Source organism: Penicillium subrubescens (genome assembly GCF_028828155.1).
Source record: "Penicillium subrubescens strain IBT 31985 chromosome Unknown utg000012l_segment0_segment0, whole genome shotgun sequence".
NCBI lineage: Eukaryota > Fungi > Ascomycota > Eurotiomycetes > Eurotiales > Aspergillaceae > Penicillium > Penicillium subrubescens.
Window position 1 is genome coordinate 72934 of NW_026643162.1, and position 23964 is coordinate 96897.

The window sequence follows — 23964 nt, forward strand, 5'->3', positions numbered from 1 at the left end:
AGACCCTTGGGATACCCAGTTTGCTTACTAAGGCTAAATGTAAAATTACAATACCAACGATCCTGTAACAGATCTGTCCCGTAAACAAACAATTCCATATTTGACCTTGATATAGTCACGTGATTTTGTTCTTCTCAAAGTCTGAAAATGATTGACTTGCACTCGTCATTGACGTCATTCGGACTCCGGCGGCCTGCTTCACGCACCGAACATCATGAACCAACATAAAGTGGCTGATTGGACATGATTCGGGCTTATGCGCCATAATCCCTACATACCTACTTTGACCCGCTAATACTGGAATTCTCTCATACTGGCGGATTCATCTACATTATCATATTCGCTTCTCGCGTGCTTACTTCCAGCTAGCTTGTCAAGGTCATCAGCTACCTGTCGAACCAATTCGCTCCTAGTTCATGAATATCATTCTACAATGGAAATTTTCCCTGAAGCCGACGTTATCTGGTGGAATGCGTCCAACTACTACATTCGCTGTCCATTCTGTGAGGAAGTTCATTGCCACGGCATAAACTGGGAGGCACAGAAGTTGAGATACTCGCATTGCGAGAAGATGGGAATTTATCATTGCTGCTTCCCCATGAACGATCAAGGGGAGGTTGCGTACGAAATCGACAAGAGACGAGGACGTTATCACAACATTTGTGTATCGTATGAGAGTGATAGGGAGGATGATGATGATGTTGATCGTTTGACGATTCAATTTGCTCAAGAGGCTGCCGTCGCAGTACAGAGAGAAGAAAATTTTACGAGTATTCACCAAGACGCAAAGGAAGTTGTCACCATCAATCCAGGACATGGAGTCGACCCATTCGAACAGAAAAGAATTCTTCAACCGATCAGTGACTGCGCTAGCGGGGATGTAGAAGCGGTGCAGAAATATCTGGACACCTCTAGTGAAGCGCCCTTGTTCATCCGGGGCCGATATACCGATGGTCGAACAAACCTAATCATCGCAGCAGCTGAGCAGAGCTCGGCGATGGTGTCTCTTCTTATTGAGCATGGGGCTGAAGTAAATGCTGCTGCCAAGAGTGGAAGGACTGCGTTAATGGAGGCAGCACTCTTTGGTCGGGTCGAGAACGTCAAGGTTCTCCTCAAGAACAATGCAGACAAAAATCTTCGAGATATCGAAAACCGACAGGCCATTGATTTTGCTCAAGACAAGCGCCGAAACAAACGAGAGATATACGATCGTACCGGGGGCAACTCCATGTCTTCATCTTATCGACGACTGGGTTATATCGAGGATACATTCCAGAGGGACATTGATCGCCAGGAAATTGTACGCCTCCTCGGAGGAGAGAACCGGAAGTCAAGAATTGCTTTTGGGAGACCTCCCACCTTAATCATGTCCCAGTCCTACTCTTTCAAACACTCGCCTATGCAAGACTCGCTTGTATTATATGGTCCAATTGAAGAATATCCGATTATCCGAAGACGGCAGACGGTGGCACGCCTGGAACGAGGCGGGAAATTCCCTTCCGTTGGAGCTATGAGCGGATGGTCACATCCCTCTGTCCAGTCTCTCAGGGTCGACGGCAGGCAGTGGACCGATGACGTATTTTACATCTCGGAAGTCGTGGGCCATATTTTCCCTCGTGACAACTACGATCAGGGTAGAGATGGTCAATACAATGCATGTCATGCAGAAAAGCAGTTGATTGCATACTTCATTGATCGTCATGTATTCCTCCCACGCGATGGACAGCCGGACTCAGAACTGAAGACAGAGATTGAGTTAAACGACGATGAGCTTGAGGAGTTCCTTTCAACGACTCAAACGGGGCGCCAAGTTACGTCTCTAAGAAAGAGAAAGAAGGACCTAGAGAATGAGCTATTCGATGGGGATGAAAAGCTCGTCGGTAAACATAATCAAATCCGGGCATTGAAGTTGGAGCTCAAATCTGTTGAAACCACCCTAAATCGGCTAATCGCTACCCCCCAAGCCGCTCCGCTTTTACGGCTTGAAAGCCAACTGGAGGTTCTAAATCACCAAAAAGACAGACATGAGGACCTGATCAGTATGGCTAATGCGCCACCCCCGGCATCATTAACCGAGGCGGTTATATTGATAAGCTCGCCTGCTTGCAGGGACTGCATCATGTTCAAAGACAAAGTTAATATTTTTTTTGGGTTGTCTGTACAATTAATTGCGGCACTTTGACTTATCCTAGCTTTGAATAGGTACGCAAAGACAATTACGGGTTCGTGAGGAATGCCGAGGTTTCAGCCGTCTTCAGTACCGTACCGCAGGAGGTTTCTTGATATTTATCATGTTGCTGAGAACTTCTGTCACTCTGTCTTCACTACGATGGGCTAACTTTGTTCATACTTTGAAATGCCAAATTGCTCTATGATCTCTTGGACTGTGCCACATACATACTGCATAATCAATCGCAATCTAAAAGTAACCTAACTGACAAAAGCAGAAATGTCAAAAGCTAATAACCGAACAGTACTCTTTGAAGTCCCAGCTTTGTATTTCATCTTCAGCCCTTCGTACATCATCACTGCAAGACCTTTTTGGTTGGCGCCCACTACTGGACTTGGTCTTGCGCTTTCCAGCCTGGGAGGCTTTTTTTGCCTCAAGGTTGCGCTGGGCCTCGATTATATCCTCGTAGCTCATGACTTTAGCATTGCCCACCTTGCGCGCTGGCTTCGATGTTCGACTTCGTTTTTCATTGTTCTGTGCCAACAGCCGCTCGTTGTCATTACGAAGAAGTGCACGGTCCGCGAATGCCTTCTCCGCTGCGTGGGCAAGACGGTTGACGAGAAGCTTAGAATCTTCGTCCCACCCACGAGCTTCTTTTTGCATCTTATGACACAGCCATTTTAGACCGTCAGCCGTGATGGGTGTTTGTGGTGTTTGTAGCAGCTCTGCACTGGCAGGGCAATGGGCTACTTTAGCAGCATTCCCCTTGTTGGAGCCACTGGCTCCTGGGGGCGGCTGAATGTCCTTCAGTACCCGGTCAGGGTTCCAAGGAAACAATCCAGTTTTAGACCAGCCCGCATTGATGTTACGGGCCGTTACAGCAGGGTTTCGCGCCCGGCTATAAAGGGAAGTGAAATGCTCCAACCGCACAGCATTAGCTCCACCCCGATAAAAGAGCTCTACTTGTTCCCGATAAGCAGTCTTCAGGGCACTGAACACGCCCACATCACACGGCTGAAGCTTATGCGAAGTATGCGAGGGAAGTCGACAGGGAATGATATTATTTGCTAGACAAAACTTCAAGACCTCGAGGGACTCATGCGCAGCAAACCCGTCGCTAATCAAAAGGCGCGGCCGCTTACCAGCACGAGCCTTGGTTTGAGGGTCAAAGACATGCTGGATCCAGTACAGGTTAATGGAGCTGTCTGTGTATCCGTTCTTTGAACAGGCAAAATGCCATCCAGGAGTGGGGTAAGTGGTCCAATTACTACGGTGGGTAGAAGCAGGCCAAACGACTAGGGGATTCAGTGACCTACCATCTGCCGACAGGCACTCAACGGCAGTAACCATTTTCCGTTTTACAGCAGCACCACGATATTTACACATCTCCTCCCGCCCTACTAACACCTTGAGAGCACCCAGAACGCTCAGGAGGACGCCTGTCTCATCCATGTTATAAACATTCTCCGCGAGGATCGCGGGATTGTCCAGCTCCGTTTTGATGACGCGAAACCACTCCTGCACCTTGTCGTAGATGTTGTGATCATGCCTCTTCCAGTCTATTGCTTTTAGTGTTCTCGATGTCAGCTGGGGGTGACGGTGGTAAAATGCTTGTGGCCAGTTCTTCCCTGGTGGGCGAGTGGCTTCATTGGCGACCGGGATTTGCATATGTGATGAGCGTCGGCGGGCGATCTCCCACGCCAGAGCACGTAAGAATTTGACCGGGAGAGGGTAACCATTCTTCGATAACCGGAGAACGTATTCCAGCAGCGACTTTTCTTCCTGTGGAGTAAGGTATTGCTGTTCCACAGCTCGCTCCTTTTTGGAAATCCTACCATGGTCACGATCGCGTAACGTAGAGCTTGGAATACCGCTAGACTTCGATAGGGCAGAGTAATTTTTGGGCTGTTCAGACTGTTCGTTTAGGACGAGCACAGTTGTTGCTGGGTCGTGGTGTTCGTTCATCAGATTAGAGTGTTTGAGTGTGACAGGAAAAAGTAAAACTGGCTCTGGATGTGGGCAACACGACTGACCCCAAGCAGCACGTGGCCAGGAATCTCTAAAATTAGAACTGCTTACATTACATTACCAGGACGTTCTGTATGTAATAGGCTGTACAAAACAATCCTGAATAAGCAGGTCAAGTACCCTAAGAATTTCATGTGTGGAAAAACGATAGATTATTTCAGATATGAACAGTGTATAGAATATATAATCTTTATTACATCTTGATTGGAGGGACCTGTTTACCAAGAATTTATAAACTTAATTTCGTAAACAACAGCTAGTGGGTACCATGGAAGCTTAACACAAATTGCCACAGTAACCTTGTTAGCCACAGAAGTTTATTTGCCATGAAATACGCCAAAAGATCAACGTAATTTTGTGTGAAAATTGAACAGTCTACAATGGAGATATTAAATCCTTATTTTAAATTAGGCTTAATGATCTGCCACCAGTTGGTCGATTTTTCTGGCATTTTCTTCCAAAGTACCTCAATCCCAAGCGGGTACGAGGGGACACGGTTGCGGTGGGACGCACGTTAGTCAATGGAGTAAAACAAAATTCAGTCAATACACCCTAAATTTTGACCAGTTGTGACGAAGCATTGGACACGGAGTTGATAGTCATAAATGAACCGTTAGAGAATTGAGGTTTCTATTCATAGCAAGTCATTTTCTTTGTTGCTTTGTTTTTCTTTTCTCATTATGTTTTCTTCTTTTCTCCTTTCCCATGCGAATGTCTTGAACTCTAAGTAGCTTTCAAGGTGTCTATGAAGATTTTCCATTTATTAGGTTTGTGAACGTAAGATCTGTATTAAGTTACATCAACATGTCTGACTTGATTCAGCCTCGTCAGGCCGGTCTTTCGGATAGGCTTGCTTTAACAATTCAGACATTATGGTCGAATTTCAAATCTTTCGATTCAGTCAAGTCAGATTTTTCCTTTGAAGCCCCTAGGGTACAGAATCACTAGACTAGCGTATACTTTGTGTTGAGGGACCATCGTCACTATGGGTCCAGATGTAGGGATTACTCAAAGGCCCGACCGAAGAAAGGTTCAAGATAGTTGAAATTTCGATTTCACAGATGAATGATCTTCTGGACCTAGAGCCTAGTCAACCGCCGTGTCACACGACAGAAATGCCAAAGCCGGTCATGTATAGTAGTTAGATCATAAATAGCAAAATAACGTTATCAGCTCCAGTTTCTGTATATAACTGCGTCCCGCCGCAACCGTGTCCCCTCAAACCCGCTCAAGATTGAGGTATTTTCGAAGATAATGCCAGCAAAGTTGACCAACTGGTGTCAGAGTATTAAGCTCAATAAAAAATAATTTTAAATAGTCTCCAGGATACACTGTTCATCCTTCACCTAAAATTACGTTTATCTGTTGGCATATATCGGAAATTGCCTTGCCTTCCCTCGACGTGCTGCCCACCTCCAGAGCTAGCGTTTTCCTGTTAACTTTTGTTCTTGTGGTCATACTGCTCCGTCTTGAAATCCGGTAGAGTACCTTGATTTTGTGTCTTCGAGAGAGGAGTGGAGGATCTGACTATAGCAACAGATTGTATCTACTCATTAACGTTCCTTCTTCTGATACGGTTCCGCGGAGAAACAAGAATGAATTCTTAACACCAAATAGTCACTATTCCATAGCTGAGGAATCCGTACAACGAATTCTAACCGCTGGCAACGAATCGTAAAACCCTAGTTCTAAAGGAAAATGGGTGCAAGTTGCGTAAATGGGATGATCATCGCGAACAACATGCATAAGACCATGGACAAAACACCAAAGAAACTCTCGCTTTTCGATAGCCCATCATCTCCCCAAGAAGACGATCAAAATCATCGTGCTCAAGAACATATTTCGCCTTGTGGAATCCGTCCAAATCGATCGCATTCAGCCGTTTAATAAGAGCCCCGTTGTCAAGGCTCCGGTAAACACTTTCGCGGGGCCTAGCGGCCAGCCCATTGGCATCCCGTGCCAAATCAACTTTATGGCCATCAAAATCAATCGCCACATCGTACCTAATCGGCCCAGACGAATAGATTAACATTGCATCCCCATGGTCGACCCGCGACATGGATATAGCTCCTTGCCTGCCACGCGCCCACTGCGTGATCATCTCGCTGAGGTGTCGGTCATTGCCAACACATCGGCTTTCGATGTGCTCCAAATACTCCTTCAAAGACGGATATGATCTGACTAATAATGCGAACAACTTTTCAGCATTCTTTGTCACGAAAGTCTGAACATCACAATATTAACACAAACTCCTACGGCGTGGCTAAAAAGCGATATCTCCCAGAACATACCTGTCGTAATCGCCTCCGCCAAACAGAGTCTCTGAAAACGCGAGGGGATTCGCGGGCCGTTGCTAAGCACAAAGACTACAAAGCCTTGGGGACTGGTTCCCTCTAATTTATACTAGACTACGCCCACGCGACTAATGGAGTCTAAGATTGGATGCTTACATTTCCACACAGTTACATGTCGTATGTAATTGATTTTATAGGTCACCGTTGATAGGCAAACAAAGTATCCCAAGATTTCATGAGGTGCAAAAGCTGAAATCCTTTCAGCTATAGAACACAAAGAGAGGACATATTATGGGCCAAATATTGTTCAAATACATTCATTTTCTAAGTATTTTAGTCTTTTTCTCTGAATAACGGCTGGTTATGTCATGGAAACCACAATTTGGGAGGGAGGAACTCTCGCGATGAAATATACCCAAAGATTGACGTAATCTTTGCATAAAATTGGAAACTATATATAATAGATACATAGTAATATTACTGTAATTTTATTGCAATGATTTGGTGCCTGATAGCTCATTTTTTGTTTTCTTCCTTAGTATCTTGATTGTGGAGAAGTGCAGCGGGAAAGGATGTACGCTAACTATTATATTTTAACACAGTGCCAATGACGACAAATAAGCCAAACTCGGTTTCTAAATTCGTGCTCGTCGCATTTCCCACAAAGACTGCTATCTTGATTCTTTCCCATATCTATTTAGCCCTGGTTGATTGGAGCTTTGGTAAGGCCACGGCTCGAAGAGACTCACAAGTTGAAATAGATCACAGAGAAAGTCCACTGGAATCTATTGGCAGGATCTATTTTGGATATTTCGGTGATTTCAACTTCGTAGCAGGCCACTATATAATAGCAAATTTGCTAGCAGCTAATGGTGCCTATCGTATCCTTGTTCGTTTATGCAATCCTCCAATGGGGATTCAGGGACTGGCTCTAGTACCAAATACGCTGCAGAGGCTGCAGAGTGCGAAGACCCTCGTGGCTGTCTGTTGGCGGCATGAAACTGACGCATGAACTTGTGAAAGGATATCCGCGTCGAGGATGTTGCCGAAGGCCGTGATGTGGACTTCTTTGCTGACTCTCTTGTCTGGTCATGGGTGGTTGCATAATGCGGGAAAGGTCGACTGGTCCGACTTGTATTGAAGTTCATCTTGCCGGCTCGGAGAAAATTTGAACAGACCAGAAACCTTTCGGATTGATGGTGAATTTAGGCATCCATACCTCTTTTAAAGTAAAGTATTAACATAGATAGTAATAGAATATTTAGGATCCGTATAAAGTAGAAGGCATCACCAGATATTAGCGAGAAGATTTGTCTAAGATATTCCAAGTGAACTGCACAGATGACCTATTGGTTAATCATGAAGTATTGATTTTGCGACCCTTCTCAATAATTTGTCACGGTTGGAACAGTGTTACTAAATCACCCCTTCCTGCTACCGTATCCTTCCCTCGTCCTCTCGGCTCCCTCTAAATCATCTCTTAGAGCTCGTTAAGCGACGAATAGTCTAATCTCTGAAATGGATATTGTCGCAGCGAAACGAAAACAGGATTCAGGAAATTCTCCAAGTAATTGCAAAAAGAGACGTATGACAAGAATTAGAGTTTTACCATTAATACCGTAGACAAAGAAAAAGGTAAATAAAGAAAATAGGAATTTGACAAGGGATGAAAGCAAAGTCGAGCCTTAAGATACTAAGGAGTGACTAGTCCAGCACGGAGACACTATTCATGATTAACGTTCCGATACGTCGCTGCTGACCACCCACAAGTCCTAGTTTACAAATTTGTCGCGTTTTTGAAGGCATTTATGGTGTAAATCTTGTATTCAGGTCCACCTGAACACTAGGATATCGTTCGTAGACTCGAGCTTATTGATTGGCCTACCGGGCAATCATTTTTACAGTCTCCAAATTGACGTCCTGAGCGTCGGTTATGCCACAAGTGGCCTCCTGAATAAAGTCCAAAAATGGGCGACGCTCTAGCGTCACTGAGGCTTAGCGTTTGGAATATTTGATAGCAACATTGACAGCCAACGTAGAAGGATAGAAAAATAGCGTTGTCTTCGAAAAGGAGCATTCACCCCGAACAGACCAAATATTGGATGCATCATTCTGAGCAATGGAAAGGCAGATACGTCTCTGAATTTCCCTATAAAAGACACCACCCTGTCATAGATCTATGGCTACAACAATTTTGGCAGAGTTTAAGAAGGCCATGGTGCACAGACTGAATCGTATCTTTGCGCGCAGGTTGAGATCCCCTCCCACTTCTCAGCAGTCTGCCCCATCTAGAAAATTGTCCAAGAAGCGCCGGCCTGAGATGGTTGATCTAATGACTGCAGATTGTAATCAAATTCATCCGTTATGTGTTGCGTATTTTATGTTCAGTGCAATTGAGACACTGGAAAAGGCAGAATCGGAGGAATGCGAACGCAAGCCCCTAATTAACCCGGTAAAGGTAAAAGTTGGAGATTCCGGGGAAGGTGACTTGGGCTTCATTGATCGAACTCATCCGCAACTGGTCCCTTCAACCTACGGGGAAACGGAATTTACTACATCTTCCCAATCGAATTATTCTAGACTTGAGCTTGTTCTGAACAAGTACATTCAAAAATCCGGTATTGCCCTGCGCGAAAGCTCAACGTTCTGGAAAAGGCAGACAGCCTACGAGAAATTATTTTGGCTGATTTGTCTCATGGAGTTTGTCGAATGCCTTCGACAGATCCAACATGGCCACAATGCTGCCTCCGGAAAAGATTCAACCGTTCCCCGAAAAGATTCAACCAACTGCTCAAGTGAAAGGGCAATTGACTACTTTAAGAATTATAAAAGTTACAACAATCAGAACAATCAGAACAATGACTTGAAAACTCTCAGGAATTATTGGTTAAGATTCCGCTGACTCTTTGGTCCCAGGAGAAGGGTCGTTGAGCAACCGAATCAGACAGGAACCAGTAAGTACAACGAAAAACAGACGCATCTCCAATAGACGCAATCAAGGTTGTTACAGCTTCCTGATGAGATACCACAAAACCTGTTATCATATGTCTAGAGAGACGTTTAGTATCCAAAGTATAATTGTGGCAAACTTTGCAAGTCCTCATAACATGCCCTACGGCAGGCGTATGATATTACCCGTTGCCTCTGATGAAGATTCACTTACCACAATTGAACGATTTAGTAAATCTAATGTGCCTTTAAATCAACAAAATTGAAAAAAATCTCGTGTTTATGCAATTCATTATATCTATCCTTGGGCTAACAATACTTTTGGCATGACGAAAAAGTTATTCCGGCCCTATTTGTATTACCAGGTATTGACTCTTGTGAAATTTAATCTTATAATTATTCTCAGTAAGCATCAGTATCCCATTGTGTGCGAAATATGGAGGTTTACTTTGGTGCTTCAAGCATACCCGATTTTTCTGCGGTCTTCGCCAATATACGGTCTTCTTCATCAAGAATTTCCTCGAGGAGACATTTATTAGGGTGCTAGGACTATCGTTTGGTCAACCCCTTACGCACTAGATGTAAATTAGATATCGAAGTTTCTTCGTCTTGGAGCTGATATGCATAGGTTCGAGGGCTATGGGAATTGAATAAACTGAACGTCTTTAGCAATGTGTCACGCCCACGATCAACATCCGAGCAGTTGCAATTTGTGACATCACAAGGTCAGGCTTCCTGCCATTCCTTTCGCCCACATCCAGGGCTTCGTTTTATCTGGCATTGCATTATAATACTCCCAACCCATTACCCCGCCGAAGTATCTGTATTGTCTAGACAATCTGCTGAGCATGTTTTGGACGACTTCCGGTGCTACATACCCCGACCCTCCATTAGGGTTTGTTAACACGCCAAAGACCACCCGCTGTGCAGACCAGCCCCGACATACAATATCAGTATACATGTTCGGAGCATTCGCGAAACTCCGGCCATTGTAGAACTGCACATTATACCAGTTTATTTTTGAGCCTCGCTCTGCCTCCAGTTCTCTATAGTCAAATCCAGATAGATTGCCCCTATCCAGCAAAGCAGTCGCAACGGGAGCGAGGGTAATGATGAAATCATCGCCTAGGTCGCTCTTAAGCCTATCGATCAACCGGATAATGCCTTCGAGAGACATTTTTTCCTCTGTGTCGAGATCAAGACCGTTGAGGGCGTATTTCTTAATCATCTTCAACAAGGGGCCGTAGAATGCTTCGAACTGGCCGTCGTTGCCATCAAGACGTTCGAAGGAACCCCGAGCGGCACCGCCTAGCATTCCCATTATTTTCAAGCCAGTTTTCTTCATTTTTTTTACCTCCACCCAGAGTGGGTCGAACTTCTCGTTGGTTGGAGAGTCGTCATTGAGGGTGATGTTTCCTGGTTGCTCGTTAAGATGGATTGCTGCCAGAATTAGATGGGTAATACCGGTCTGTTCTTGCACAAGAGGGAGCATAGACATGTATGCGCCCTGGTCAGAAAAAAAGTCTGACGGTAGCAGATCACACGACGACGCTCTAGAATACCGCGGTTAATTGGCGGCATACTGGGGTAATGAGAGATGAATATCCTGGCGGGTGCTCCAACGGCTGATACAACTAGCAATGTAGAAATATCTGATAGAAGGCGAAGAACGACGGCTTTAAATAGAAAATAGCCTGGGTACTCAGAATGCACCTGGTTTTCCTTACATAAAACTACATAGGCTGGGTCATTGCTGATGTCGGGCGGGTATCAACGGGAACGACAGCAGTCAGGGAAAGTGGAGAGGCAGATCAGCTCAATCAGTAGTACTGGTCACTTCCCCTTCTCCTTCCATCATATTAGCTAATTTAGATATAAATCCACGTAGAATTCTACCTGGTACTACTCCTTGCGGGCTAAGGTGGCCCTTGCGTCTGGTTCGCTTTATGATATCTTTCATCGCTACTAGCTTTATACGGCTTCATAGATACTATTTTACCACTTCAAGTGGAAATTGTATCAAACATTGTCAAATGAGGCACGTCATTATGTTGAAAAGTAGGTGACGTATTCATTTATACTATCTAGTCAGCGTGGTGGGCCTCATTCTTGATTCTTTACAGGATGACCCGCTTTTCTTAGGGAACGATAGGTACTCACGTCTTGATGTTTCCTATTTTCGGATGCTACTATAGTAGATCATGCTGCTGGTGCAGGTCACCTAGCCGCCTCAGCTATTCCGAGACCTTTTTTAATTGCATTGACCTATCATGACGATTGAAGTTTTCATACGCATGGCAAAGTGTGGAACGAGCTCTGTAGACTTGCCGATTCATCTTCCGTGGCGGACCTTCGCTCCTTTACATCAGAGAGCGTTACCCAAACACGCCAAGTTGAAGGCCAAGGACATGCTGTTTGCACCAGTCCTTGCAGCTAGCGCTTGAGAGTCAGAGTACAGTTGTTGAGGGCATTATAGTATCCTCCACTGTGGACACATGGCCAATGTCTGGTAGACAGCTATCAAATACCTACAAATCAGAGGATCATCAGGATCAATCATAACTAGCTATCTTCGCCGGACGCATAATACAACAGTCGCAATTATTCATGACTTGCCTGACAGAGAGTCAAAATGGCTTCGACTACAGCTTTGACAAATTGGCGGATCCGACGTTGTTATGGCACAAGAACAGCTAGCATTCGTGCGAATGTACTTCTAATCACGGACAGCTTACCGAACGATCCTTCAGTCTCCTGGTCGACGCTGAAGACATAATTTATGTAGAGAATCAAATGTAAGTCCAACGGTAACTTATACCACTACACAGTATACCAGATCAGCACTAATATTTAGGAAGCAATCCAAGCTAACGCTGGCATCTTCTAATCATCATAGACAGAAAGAACTTCATACTCTGCTTGAACTCAGGCCTTAAATGCTCCTGGGCTCGATTGCCGCTTGAAAATGTTGCTCGACATGCAGAGAACTGGATAGCTAGGCACCAGTCAGAAGGCACTCACTTTCATACTTCAGGCAATAACACAACATTTTCAAAGATTTTCCAGCGTGACATATCTTAACATCCGGGTATTCGGCGAGACTTAGATTTTGAACTTTGCTCGTAGCTCAAACCTCGCTCGGCCTTCATATTTCTACTCCGGCTCGTCCAACCAACGAAACGTCTTCTGCCTCACAGGAACTTCAAGGTCATCAAGCGAAATTGCCGGCGCAAAGGTCTCATCCCATCGCTCTTTCATGGCGCGCGGAAGCGACGATGGAAATTCGTGTAACATATAGTCTTTCCATTTCTGTGTTTCCAACGAATCCATGAGCTGTCGCTGGTGAGAACGCTCGATCATGCCTTTCACTCGAGCAAACCGAGTGTGTTGCACATTCTCAAAGAGAGTCTCTATCTCATGGCATGATAATGGACCGGCTTGTTGCTTGCCAGATAACGCTGACACCAGACAGTTGGTTAGCGCTGCTGCACTTTCAATAGCTTGGTTTCCGCCTTGGGCAATGATAATTGTCATCTGTAGAGTTTAGTGATACTTTCAGTGAAGCGGAAATCAAATTAGGAACGTTTGACTTCCGTACCTGATGGGCCGCGTCTCCGATGATTAACATCCGTTGCAAAAACCACTTCTGATAGGTAAATTCTCGCATCGGCTTCAAGACTGTGGGTCTTAGTAGCTTTTTACGCAAGTCCGAAACAAAAACTCCCGGGCCCACCGGATCGTTCTGATGCTCTCGAAGTATTTTCTTCGTATCCTCGCGGCTGAAGTGGGGAATGTCAGTACCGTGACAGGTTCTCCCCAGGTTTTTCATTAATGCCCAGTAGGTGCGATCCTCGGGCCCACTGCCAACGATATAAGAAAACCCGTTGTTTAGTACGTAATCAAGTGCACCCTTGGAAATTCCTTGGACAGTGCTAGAAATTCCAAAAAGACAGCAGTATGTTGAAGGAACATCTGAGAAGAATTATCAGTAGAGATGTCACCCTGCCAAGGTAATTTGCAAACCTACCCTTCTCTTCTGAGAACTGTTCGCCAGCGCCAATCTCACGGGCATGACGAGCCATTTCTTGTCTCACGCGCGAATGGATTCCATCTGCTCCGACGACGACATCGCCGTGGTAGACCTCTCCATCGCTTGTTTTGACTTTAACTCCGCTTTCAATATGCTCAATGCTCTCAACCGATTTCCGGATTCGTAATTTCGACTTATCCCTGATCTGGTTGTAAATTGCCTGCAATAAAGTACTCCGATCGCACCAGAATGCCTTATAACCGTATCTGTTCAAGTTAGCGGATCAAATTCACCAGATTAAGAGAAACCGGCCAACACTTCGGGAGAACAAACCGCTCCAAAGCGAATTGCTGCCATCCGGTTGTGTGCCTCAACACTTCACCGTCGGGGCCTTTGACAGTTACACTGTCAATAGCGTCTCCTGCCTGGTCAAGAAGGGACTCGTAACAACCCAGCTGGTCTAAGATACGAAGGCCATTTGGTAGCATGCAGATACCTGTGCCAGCATCGCTGCAAAGTATGTCTGCTTGGGCTTCGAGCAGAATATAATCCACCCCGACTTTCTCCAGCATCAATGCTAGAGTGAGGCCGGTAACCCCACCGCCGGATATGACTACTTTGCAAGGTCTCATAGTCAGACGTTTAAAATGAGGAGATCTGGCTTGTGATTCGATTCTGTCACGCGATGTCTCTCATACATATATTCATTTCCCCTCTCTCGGCTCTTGCTGTGGGGCCATTCGAGGTATTCAAGGGTTGGAACCCTAGCCTTGGGCGAGCAGCGAGCCGGCTTACGCACAAGACCCAAATGTAGACGCAAATCCGAGCCGGTCTAGTGAGCTCAAGCAGGTCTATCCGATCTTGTATATTCTCGAGACCTTCTTGTCGTGGCTCGTCGGCGCAGGAATAGCCGAGGCTAGACATAAGAATATCTCAATGCGGTTGATGAATAGAGGAGCAGCCTGGCTTGGTTCTATCAATCAACGCCCGCCTCGCCTTGACGGGCCGGCTCCACCTAACCATCCGGCCAGGGAAGGAGTGTTAATTGCAGAGTGTGTATGATGGCAGAACAGCTCGCTTTTTCTCCGTACAGGAGTCAACTGGTGGGAATTGTCTCGAAATATGATATCGATCTCCAATCCAAACAACTACTATACCACTGTTCTGAGGTCGACGTTTGACTATGTCCGAATATCGTCGGGTATAATTTGGGAATCAAACGTGTCCTTGCTTTTCTGTAAACCCCGATCCACACTCCTCACAAGCGTTCCCTCCTTTACGGTCCGCAAGTATCCACCTAAGCGATGCTTGCCTTTGATATCGCCATTTTACATACTTTCTCTCTACTAGGTTCGCTCATCGCCAAACTCCGAATTCAATATTTCTAATTAGATCTTATGTCAAGATACCTACAGACAAGTAGACAAGTAGCAGGGTTTCAAAAATACCGTAGGAGAGCATGCTCTACAGCCAACTTCTTTATCGTGGCGTGCATACCTATATATAGAACCAAGAGTATTAAATGTATGAAGAAAAGTCATGATTCCACATCAATAAATCAAACCAGCAAGGAAGTGTCCATGTTATCTCACGCTAAGTCACTAATTGAAAAAGCCTGTCTTAGTCTAAGTCAGCCGGCGATCATTAGCTATTAGAGGGATTTGCCGCTTTCCTGAGTTACCTAAGCCGCAACCGTGGGAATTAGAAGAATGTGTTCTTGATGGCATAAAATTGCTGCCGGGAGATTGTCTCGTAGAATACCTGTCTTGGTGCCCTGATATTTGAACGTGTTTATTCATTTGGAGGAGAATTTGACCAGCAAAGTATTCGTAGATGGGCGGATCAGAACTTCCAATCAGCCTATATTGCCTACTTCAGATGTCTACGAGCCTGAGAAAGCGGGCATTGTTACCAAATTTGCCTACAGAGAATTGATTCATCCATAAAAGGAATTGGGTTCTATTTTTTTCTCTTTCGGTTTCTCTCCTTCTATTTTAGGTAACACCTGTCCCCGCTGGTCTATCAGCAATATACAGTCTCTTCCCCTGGGGTTCATTTTATGCCTCACATATCCTGGATTCCTCCTATCCTTTCCATTCATCCAGATAATGTCTGTTTCAGGGTCTCCCAACGGGCTCCGACCTCTTGTTCTTCCCCGACGCGCTCTATTTTCACCCAAGAATGATGGTTGTTACCGGCCTAAGATACTCTACGGAAATCCCAGTAATTACTACCAACACAAGTTCAGTGCTAGACTAGATAGGATAGTTTCGGTCCGGATACGAATCACCACGGTTTGTTCAACTACCATTCGATCCTCGACCGGAAATGACGGAACTCTGTACGGGATCCGAAAATATCGGATCAAGACTGAAGGCAGACCTCATCCGATCCAAGATTTGATGAGAAAATTCGAAAACTGCAAGTTGACTGGACACCTCCGTTATCTGCTCATGCCAACGCACTCGTATCTCCACATCCTTGAGAAATCATTTTATACCGTCTCCGAGTACGATTTAATGACTCTCACCAACGTACTCCAAGGTTTGACGGGATTTCCCTCCCAGATGTGCCATGATGATATCTGGTCAATAGTTAGCCAGGTGATCATGATCAAGCCCTCTTTGCACATATTATTATAGCCTAACTTTGATCAGGTCCTGTCTGGATTGGGTTTCCTGGCGACTTTTGGATACCAGCATAGGAGGCTCGATCTACAGAATATTCTAATAACTCGGCATGGTACCGTGAAAGTGGGTATGTTCTCCTCGCCACTACGAGCAGCGCACTTTCACTAATCATCCGTACAGGAGGCATAGAACACATTGTAAATCAGACTTCGAAAGGCTATCACATCATGTCCGATGCGCTCAAACAGGTTATCGAGGGCCTAATTTCCATGGGCCCTGATTCATGCTCCCATTGCGTTGGTGGCGGCTGTATCGCTTGCAATGCCAATACCGAGGAAAGTTGTTGCGACGGCACCTACATGACCAGTCAGGTCGAATCTCTCCGCAATATCATAGAAAACCCCACGAATCAACAATCCACCTTGCAGGCCATTAACAGAATCAAAGACGTAAGCTCGGGTGCTACGAACGAATATTCCAATGCTTATACTCCTACAGATTGAATTCATCAGCCAGGCCCAAGGCATAGGGCTGAGAGCCCTTGTGGAATTTGCGTGGGCCAAAGGATGGCATGACGTCAAACCAGACTTACGGTTCCCAGACTATTCCAAAAAAAAACCTGTGCCATCCATGACGCAGAAGTCCCCGGATGTCTGTCCACTAAAGAAATCTAGGATGGGTGTCTCTGCTCGAAGTTCTACAGGACTTGCCGATCGATATCGACGGCCTTTCCTACAGCAGAGAGACGTCTACTCTCGCCAGCGACCCACTGTAAGAAATGGGACCAGGCACGTGCTCAAAACAGGCGTACTCAAATGAGAGTAATCGTTATAAGTTCATGGGCTTACAATGGTAAATGATCATGCGCTCTGTAACACTTTCAGGAGAGGGTTGTCTGGACTGTTGATGATAAATAGTGCGCGAGATGTTGATGAGGCATAGCTACAAATATCATGCAGCCCTGCGATTTTGATTATGTGCATTTACCGGGAGATAAGATACGCTGGCTGTAGATGGAGAGTTACGGTAATACGTTTACGCGGTCTAAGCTCAGGGAAGAATCTCATCGACGTTGAAGGGCCAAGATTTATGGCTCAAATACCTCGAGGATGAACCACCACATCATTGCTCTCTGCAAAAACGACTTGTAAACTCATATGCGGAGCATACTACTCAGGTTTGGATAATAGGAGATCGCTAGACTGGAGAACAGGCTGAATAGTAAGAAGCCCGTACATGCTTACGGCAGCCAATATCCTCGTATTCTCGTATGTCAAAGAACGGCCAAATGAACGAGGCACCAGAATGAGGAGGTGTGTCGAAACCCTCGTACAGCTCATAAATTTAGTGGTTGACACAAATTTCGTAGCTGACTTGATTGGCGAAGCAGCAATTTCAGTCCGAGTTGTGCTACGTACTTGATCTTCTAAATGTAGAAATTAAGTGCAGTGTTGCCATTTTTACCATCGAAATGATCAAAATCGCTAGGCCCGATTTTTGACACCTGATCGAACCAATGTTATATACGTGGACTGGCGTACTGTGATTGTTACCCGAAATACTAGAGATCAAAATAAGAGCCTGGTGATTATGTGGGTTTGTAAATCTAACAGGGCAATTGGGTTCGCGTTTTGCCCAAGGCGGGACTATGACACTTCGAATTATCAGAAATTGTCACGATTCTAAATTGAAGAAAAGCATGTCCGTAACGGATTTGCAGAGGGCTTTTAAGCCCACGATGTTTCCAACCGATCACAGGGTTTCTCCCAGTAAGGCACTTGTTATTCAAGCGGTCTGTGTCAGGTATGAGCGATTGCTTCAACAGAACGTTTCTCAGAGTAGGCCTTTGCCTTTTGCTCATTACTCGCATCGTAGAGGCTACGACCAAGCGCGGTGCAGCCTACAACGATCCGGCAACGGTCACACCGTTGTCGGACACCGGTACGGTAACATGGGCATATAATTGGGATATGAAGGAGGCATCTAGCCTTCCGGCACATGTTGAATTCGTTCCCATGCTGGGCCGTGCAGACTTTGATGGATGGGATACATCAGTGGAACAGGCACATCTTCGGGGCAGCTCGTACATTCTAGGATTCAATGAGCCGGATATGACTTCCCAGGCCAATCTCAGCCCTTCTGTGGCCGCCGGTTACTACAAGAACTATATTACGCCATATCAAGGAACTTTCAAATTATTGAGCCCAGCAGTGACTTCTTCTACCTCTGCTGGTATGGGTCTTCAGTGGCTTGACTTATTTATGAAAGAATGTACATCCTGCGGCATTTCGGGATTGGTAGTTCACTGGTATGGTGACTCTGCTGATGACTTCAAGTCTTTCGTCAAGAATGCTATTTCATTTGCCGACGCTCATAATTTCTCAGAGGTTTGGATCACCGAGTTTGCACTCAATGCCGATGTGGGCGGAGTGACTGATCAGACCAGTTCCGTGCGTTTCATCGAAGATGTAACTTTTTGGCTAGATAATCAGCCCTCTGTGGCCCGATACTCTTACTTTATGTGCGCCGAGGGATATCTTCTCTCGGGCGGCTCTTTGAACAGCGCTGGCAAGGCCTATGTAGCCCCATCGCGTTCTATCGCGCCTACGATTTCCTCGAATCCCTGCGCCGTAACTGGCTGACGATGTTTTCTGCGGCGTGCGAGACTACCAATAGGCTAGCAGGTCTCCCATTAGGGGATTCGAATGAGATCACTTTACCTATACGGTGGCTTCAAATAGGCAACTAAACGAGGGCTTTAAACAATTTCTAAAATGTGAAACCATATAGGTCTATAGATTTATCCGCATCGATCTCTTTCTAGCCCGAGGGAATGTGTTTGAAGATTTTTTGCAGAGAATATACTTATTATAACGCTAGCTGCTTGAATCAGGAAATATTCTATCCCGTGTAGTAGTTAAGAATGGAGCGCGGAGTTCGCTATCCGGCAACAAAAAAATTACTAAAACCAGTAAGATGCGCTTCGTGATAACTTTTTCTTGATTTCTGCCTTTGAGCTCCCTATCATAGATTTCTTCAGTTTCACCTAGATTTCCGTCTCTTGTTGTGAATTATTTGAACAAGCGGAAGGAGTATCCTGTAACAAAATTGGATCTGGCGTCCGCGCTAGCATCGGTGAGATTGGGGACATTACTGGCCCAAAATGAGGTTTCCCTAATACCGTTAGACTTCTTGGAGGACGTCAGAATTGTGATGAGCGCATTACCAAAGGATCTAAACGTGCGAGGAGGCGGTACGAGGGGTGGAAAGGAACGAGCTCGCAGGTGGTTGCCGTGGCTAAATTGAGGGGAAATAGGGCCCGAGATAAGTGCGGTCGCGCTTAGAGAACCGGACTTCATGCTGGGATTACCGACGCCGGCGCATAGTCTATCTTGGAATGCCTTGACAAGGTCTTGCAGGAGTGTAGAGCACTGTTCCGCCGCTTTTGCCCGGCGCTCGAGCTGAACGTTCTCAGCCTTCAGCACTTCAAGTTCAACATTCAGTCTTTCGTTGGTTTTTCTCTCCTCCTCGAGCTGCCTTCCCTGCGTCTCTAATATCCGTTGGTCTTCCTCTCTCCTCGCTTTCTGTTTGTCTCGAAATCGCTGCTGAGCCTCTCGCTGTGATGATTTGGATATTCTCTTTGGGCTCACAATCTCAAACGGGTTAGGAAGTTTGGTATGAAAATTAGTGGACGGACTTACGGGACCAATCTTAGCCCGCTGGTTGCGTCTACCTGCAGACGGCGGGCTAGAATTGCTTGAAGCTGCAGCAAGTGCTAAATATTCCATATTGAAGCGGCACAAGGAGTGGGTTGCTCGAGAAAAGAATGGATTTGGAAGGGAGGAGTTGGATGTAAGAATGCTATTTCAAATGGTTGATCCGCGCATAATTTATACCTAAAGATCCCCAGTAGTACAAATAATTAATTAATTCAAAGAAATTTTAGTCAGCTGGACCGGCTATCCGCGCTACAGTTCCCTTCCTTGTCCTTACGCTTCTCTGCTCTACCCGTGTAGACTTCTTCTGCCAGTCTAGAAGTGTGGGAAAAATTCAGTTTCTGGGGGTATTTTATTTGGGAGCGCTGTTCCTGCCACTGCCAGCCCGGAAATACTAAAGAGCTCACAGTCACGGGTATACAACAGCCTTTCGCCCGTCTGCTTGTCGGCTTAGAGCTTAGATCGATTTCTCCATGAACACTTTGCGACCTTCTATTTTCATAGCTAGGCCCGTAGTATCAGTCTGGCGTTAGTTTGAAGCGGACGCCTCAATTCCACTGCAAAACCCGCCGCTACGGCAGGTCTACAGCAGTACACAAACAATGAAACAAAAAAATAAATGAATAAAGAACGCCTGCTAATCTCATAATGAAGGGCCTTATGGAGTTTTCTGGTTTATATAGTGTCAACCAGCACCTAATCCGGCTTTTTCAACCCGTTTCGGTAACTTACTATTCTTGTTATGGATGAAAGAGACTAGATACATGTTAATTATACAGGCCTTGGTATTGGCACAGTGTTGTTCGTATTTACTTCCAATGGTCTGTTCAGGTAATACTGAATTTAACTCTGCCGCGTGGACCTATATTTCAGGGCCCGTGAAGACCAACTCAATGGTTGCCAGTCTAGTGGGCCTTTTTCTTCCAATTTTGCATTCACTTTCAATATCGATCACTATTCCATCCTATATATACCGTGTCAGTAGTTGATATCCGACTTTCTTCTTGCCGAACAACTTTCGCCTGCTCTTCATCACACCATGTAGTCTCAATATAGCCCTGAATACAATTTTTCGGCATGGGCATCGCCACGCTGTTTTCTAGAGATATCTCGGAAACAATGATATTTCCATATCCAGGATAAATGAATGCAGACCATGGATTATGATGTTGGTACAGTAACCTAACGGATATATGAGGTGTCGAAATAGGGCAGTATGCCGAAACGTCAGATAGATACCCTGACCATCGTTGCAGGTACGTACGTTCAATGATTCTATTGTCGTATACTAATGGATCATGGATAATGATATCCCTCTCTAATGCAGTGTTACATTCTTCAAAATCAATATTACAGGTTGATCTGAGGTGACTGCGCGGATAAAAAATCACACAGCGGTAGTAGAATTTTGTCGCTCAAATGCCACAGGGACTAACCCAGAATGTCAACTTTTGAAAACACGCATAATTCAGAGCTATGTTATTGACTAGCTTACTTAGATTGATTTGCTTTCACTATATTGCGAGAGGACTATGTCTGAAGTTCGGTCTTGGGTAATTCGTTGACCAGCTTTCGTCCACCAAGTTTACGACCAATTGTCAGGGGATGTTACTATAAATACTGTATTTGAATTCGGTTTTACGAGAATACGTCAACTTCGGGAGTCCAAATTTGACTTCGTCAATACTGGGCCCTTTAACTTCATGTTTTCCTGGAGATACCTGACCCTCGGCGCTCGTACTCACTATATCCACCGGGCCGAGTCAAATGGTTGTGTTCGGACGCATTATAAGCGATGATTCAGCCACGAACCAAAGGCTTGCTTACTCACTCTTGTCAAATATATGATCGCTTGACTTGGTGCCGGCATTGACGCTTATATTCCTCTTCGCCAGAGCTTTGGTTTTGCTCTCCTCCTACAGTAAAAATGGCTGAGCTTCTTCAATGTGTAGACGCTCAAAATGGAAATTAATCGCCTTTTGTGACGATCCCATGAGTGCTCATTCGTCACGGTTGCCCCGCTCGTTACGGCCTATATTTAGATATACTTTGAGGACAGCTCCGGGCTTTCTAATTTTTGTCAACTGACTTCTCGTAACGCTAATGACTTTGCACAGCGAAAGGGTTTTCAACGAGCAGTTGTCTATAATTTTATCTCTATACTAAGTGAATAAATTTCATTTTCGAAGAATAGGTGGTTGTGATCTATGTTGGGTTTTACCGAGCTGTGGGTGTTTGGTTCCATGGTATCGTGCGGCGGGACGCGGTTGCAGTGGGATTGACATCAAGTGAGACCAATTTGAAGGTAGAAAGAGTGGTATGATGTTATTTTGGCCAGTATTCGATCAAATTGAGGTGTAAGATGGCTCTCGTGCCCGTCAAGGATCAACAGCCGAAATCGCCCTCGTACACGCAAATTATTATATGGAATAAAGATCTTTTGGAGCCAGCGAAGGCCAATTTCATCCGTACTCCAGCCATTCATTATTTGATACTTCGATACAATTCGATTCGCCAATTGCTAGGGAGATCTGATTCAAACCAACTAGCAACAGAAACCTGGCCCTTCAACATGATTCTGTAGCGAATAGCCGCCAGCGCAAATTGTTTTGATCGTAGTAATCCATTCGAAATTCGTGATAGATGTCTCTCGGCACACCGTCTTGTTTCGGCACCTGACGTAGATGTTACAACCCAGAAACTATCTCCTGTGGGGCATTTGACTTAAGTATCACCGGAAGATAGATTGCAATCTCAGAGGAAAGGCAAGAGGCTATGAATACGAAGACCATGGGGGAAATCCGGTTGATTGGATATTCACTTTTGGTTATAATATTAGTCTCGGATCAATACTACTTCTGTGACAACGCAGTTGAGCGAGTTAAAAATGGTGCTCCTATCTTATTGTACAGTAAAACCCGTGATGTCTTAAGAACACACAATTCGTTCACGCTATATGATGATTGATAATTGCGGTACTGATTAACAATCTTCTTCCTCACAAGCTAGTCGCTAGTATCTAAACGCCCGCGAGCTCACTCTTCGGAAAGCATTTTGATTGAAAATGCTGCTAACTTACCCAAGCAGAGACTTTCTATTTTGGATTCACGTTCGACAATTGCCTGGAGCTAAATTTAGATCTCAGTGACTAGAATTGGAGACACGATCCCCGTCGCCACAAATCCCTCCCTATATCTTAAAGAGAACAATAATTGTCTGCAACACTGCACAGAACAGTATAGCATAACCCAGAAATGTCTGCAGCTTTGAAAGCCTCCCAGGGCCCTCTAAAAACATCACCGCGACGTCCAACATTCCAGTTTTTCCCTCTACCTCCACCTGTATTGGCTCAGAAACGACGATGCGATGTTGACACAACTCAATCAGAGCCAAAAAGATTCAAACCAAATCGTTATCCTCCCCAATCGGAGATGATGGCAATGAACAACGGATTTGAGATCAGGCTCAAGAGGATGGAATCCGGGCTTGAGAGGATGGAATCCGGGCTTGAGAGGATGGAATCCGTGCTTGGTTTAAATAGCGACACAGACAACAATATACAGAAATTGCAGCATGCAATTCAAGACGCAATCAGTATGCTAACGGTCATGTGTGTACATCCTATGTGCTTAGAGAAGTCCAGCTCTCAGTGCTAATTTTGAGTAGGTGCAAACAGGTGCGGTCGCTCGCAGAAGATCATAACCGCACAGAGCCAGCGGAATCACAATCAGGTCCTTTGATCGGCGGGTTCGACGATTTCTTGGATTACAATCAGCTTCAGTCGGAAGACAACTTTTTTCAATGCCTTGAAGCATCGATCTAATGCCTTTCTAGTGGCTAATAAAGGGGGCTCTTTCATAGTATCCACTTGAAATTGCAGATGGAGTCAGAGCACTCTTTACTGGTTATCCGGTCCTGGCAACCTGAAGAACAGTACATTTAAATCCTGAATGCGCCATATCGTAACGGTGCATTTTATTAGGTACTAAGCAATGGCCAATACCCTTGTCCTAACCTGCCTCGATGTCGGGAACGTAGACGTGAAGATCGCCTACGAGTTAAAGGTCTCTATATATGATGTTGCGAGTAACAGAGCCATGCCTCTTACTAGAAAATGTCCTAATTCTGTCTTTTTTTCCTTCCCTGC

At 45.2% G+C, this 23964-nt stretch overlaps 7 protein-coding genes across 7 annotated transcripts; 3 read left to right on the plus strand and 4 right to left on the minus strand.

The window, feature by feature from the left end:
- Nucleotides 1-433: 433 nt before the first annotated feature.
- On the plus strand, nt 434-2182 carry N7473_013127 (ankyrin repeat domain-containing protein; the record flags this gene model as incomplete). The annotated part of the gene is made up of 1 exon (XM_057159066.1): nt 434-2182. One exon carries the CDS (start codon nt 434-436, stop codon nt 2180-2182), a length of 1749 nt encoding a protein of 582 aa, XP_057002254.1.
- A 270-nt stretch (nt 2183-2452) lies between these two features.
- On the minus strand, nt 2453-4135 carry N7473_013128 (uncharacterized protein; the record flags this gene model as incomplete). Its single annotated transcript, XM_057159067.1, has 1 exon — nt 2453-4135. The coding sequence occupies one exon, from the start codon at nt 4133-4135 to the stop codon at nt 2453-2455; it is 1683 nt and encodes a 560-aa protein (XP_057002255.1).
- Nucleotides 4136-10159: 6024 nt separating this feature from the next.
- On the minus strand, nt 10160-10939 carry N7473_013129 (uncharacterized protein; the record flags this gene model as incomplete). The annotated part of the gene is made up of 1 exon (XM_057159068.1): nt 10160-10939. One exon carries the CDS (start codon nt 10937-10939, stop codon nt 10160-10162), a length of 780 nt encoding a protein of 259 aa, XP_057002256.1.
- A 1030-nt stretch (nt 10940-11969) lies between these two features.
- N7473_013130 (FAD-dependent oxidoreductase) lies at nt 11970-14149 on the minus strand. Its single transcript, XM_057159069.1, has 4 exons — nt 13805-14149; nt 13469-13737; nt 13040-13413; nt 11970-12975 (listed from the first exon to the last, which is right to left on the minus strand). The coding sequence occupies exons 1-4, from the start codon at nt 14101-14103 to the stop codon at nt 12595-12597; spliced, it is 1323 nt and encodes a 440-aa protein (XP_057002257.1). The 5' UTR covers nt 14104-14149; the 3' UTR covers nt 11970-12594.
- A 1775-nt stretch (nt 14150-15924) lies between these two features.
- On the plus strand, nt 15925-16876 carry N7473_013131 (uncharacterized protein; the record flags this gene model as incomplete). The annotated part of the gene is made up of 5 exons (XM_057159070.1): nt 15925-16074; nt 16129-16228; nt 16282-16550; nt 16600-16752; nt 16805-16876. The coding sequence occupies 5 exons, from the start codon at nt 15925-15927 to the stop codon at nt 16874-16876; spliced, it is 744 nt and encodes a 247-aa protein (XP_057002258.1).
- A 1030-nt stretch (nt 16877-17906) lies between these two features.
- On the plus strand, nt 17907-18743 carry N7473_013132 (glycoside hydrolase family protein; the record flags this gene model as incomplete). The annotated part of the gene is made up of 1 exon (XM_057159071.1): nt 17907-18743. The coding sequence occupies one exon, from the start codon at nt 17907-17909 to the stop codon at nt 18741-18743; it is 837 nt and encodes a 278-aa protein (XP_057002259.1).
- Nucleotides 18744-19172: 429 nt separating this feature from the next.
- On the minus strand, nt 19173-19889 carry N7473_013133 (uncharacterized protein; the record flags this gene model as incomplete). The annotated part of the gene is made up of 2 exons (XM_057159072.1): nt 19173-19739; nt 19803-19889. The coding sequence occupies 2 exons, from the start codon at nt 19887-19889 to the stop codon at nt 19173-19175; spliced, it is 654 nt and encodes a 217-aa protein (XP_057002260.1).
- Between the last annotated feature and the right edge of the window lie 4075 nt (nt 19890-23964).

Excerpts from the sequence above, each read along its gene's own strand:
- N7473_013130 (XM_057159069.1), bottom strand. The coding sequence starts at position 14,103 with ATGAGACCTTGCAAAGTAGTCATATCCGGCGGTGGGGTTACCGGCCTC. Across the intron at positions 13,738-13,804 it reads CAGCAATTCGCTTTGGAGCG|ATACGGTTATAAGGCATTCT; the intron begins GTTTGTTCTCCC and ends TAACTTGAACAG. Across the intron at positions 12,976-13,039 it reads TCGGAGACGCGGCCCATCAG|ATGACAATTATCATTGCCCA; the intron begins GTACGGAAGTCA and ends TAAACTCTACAG.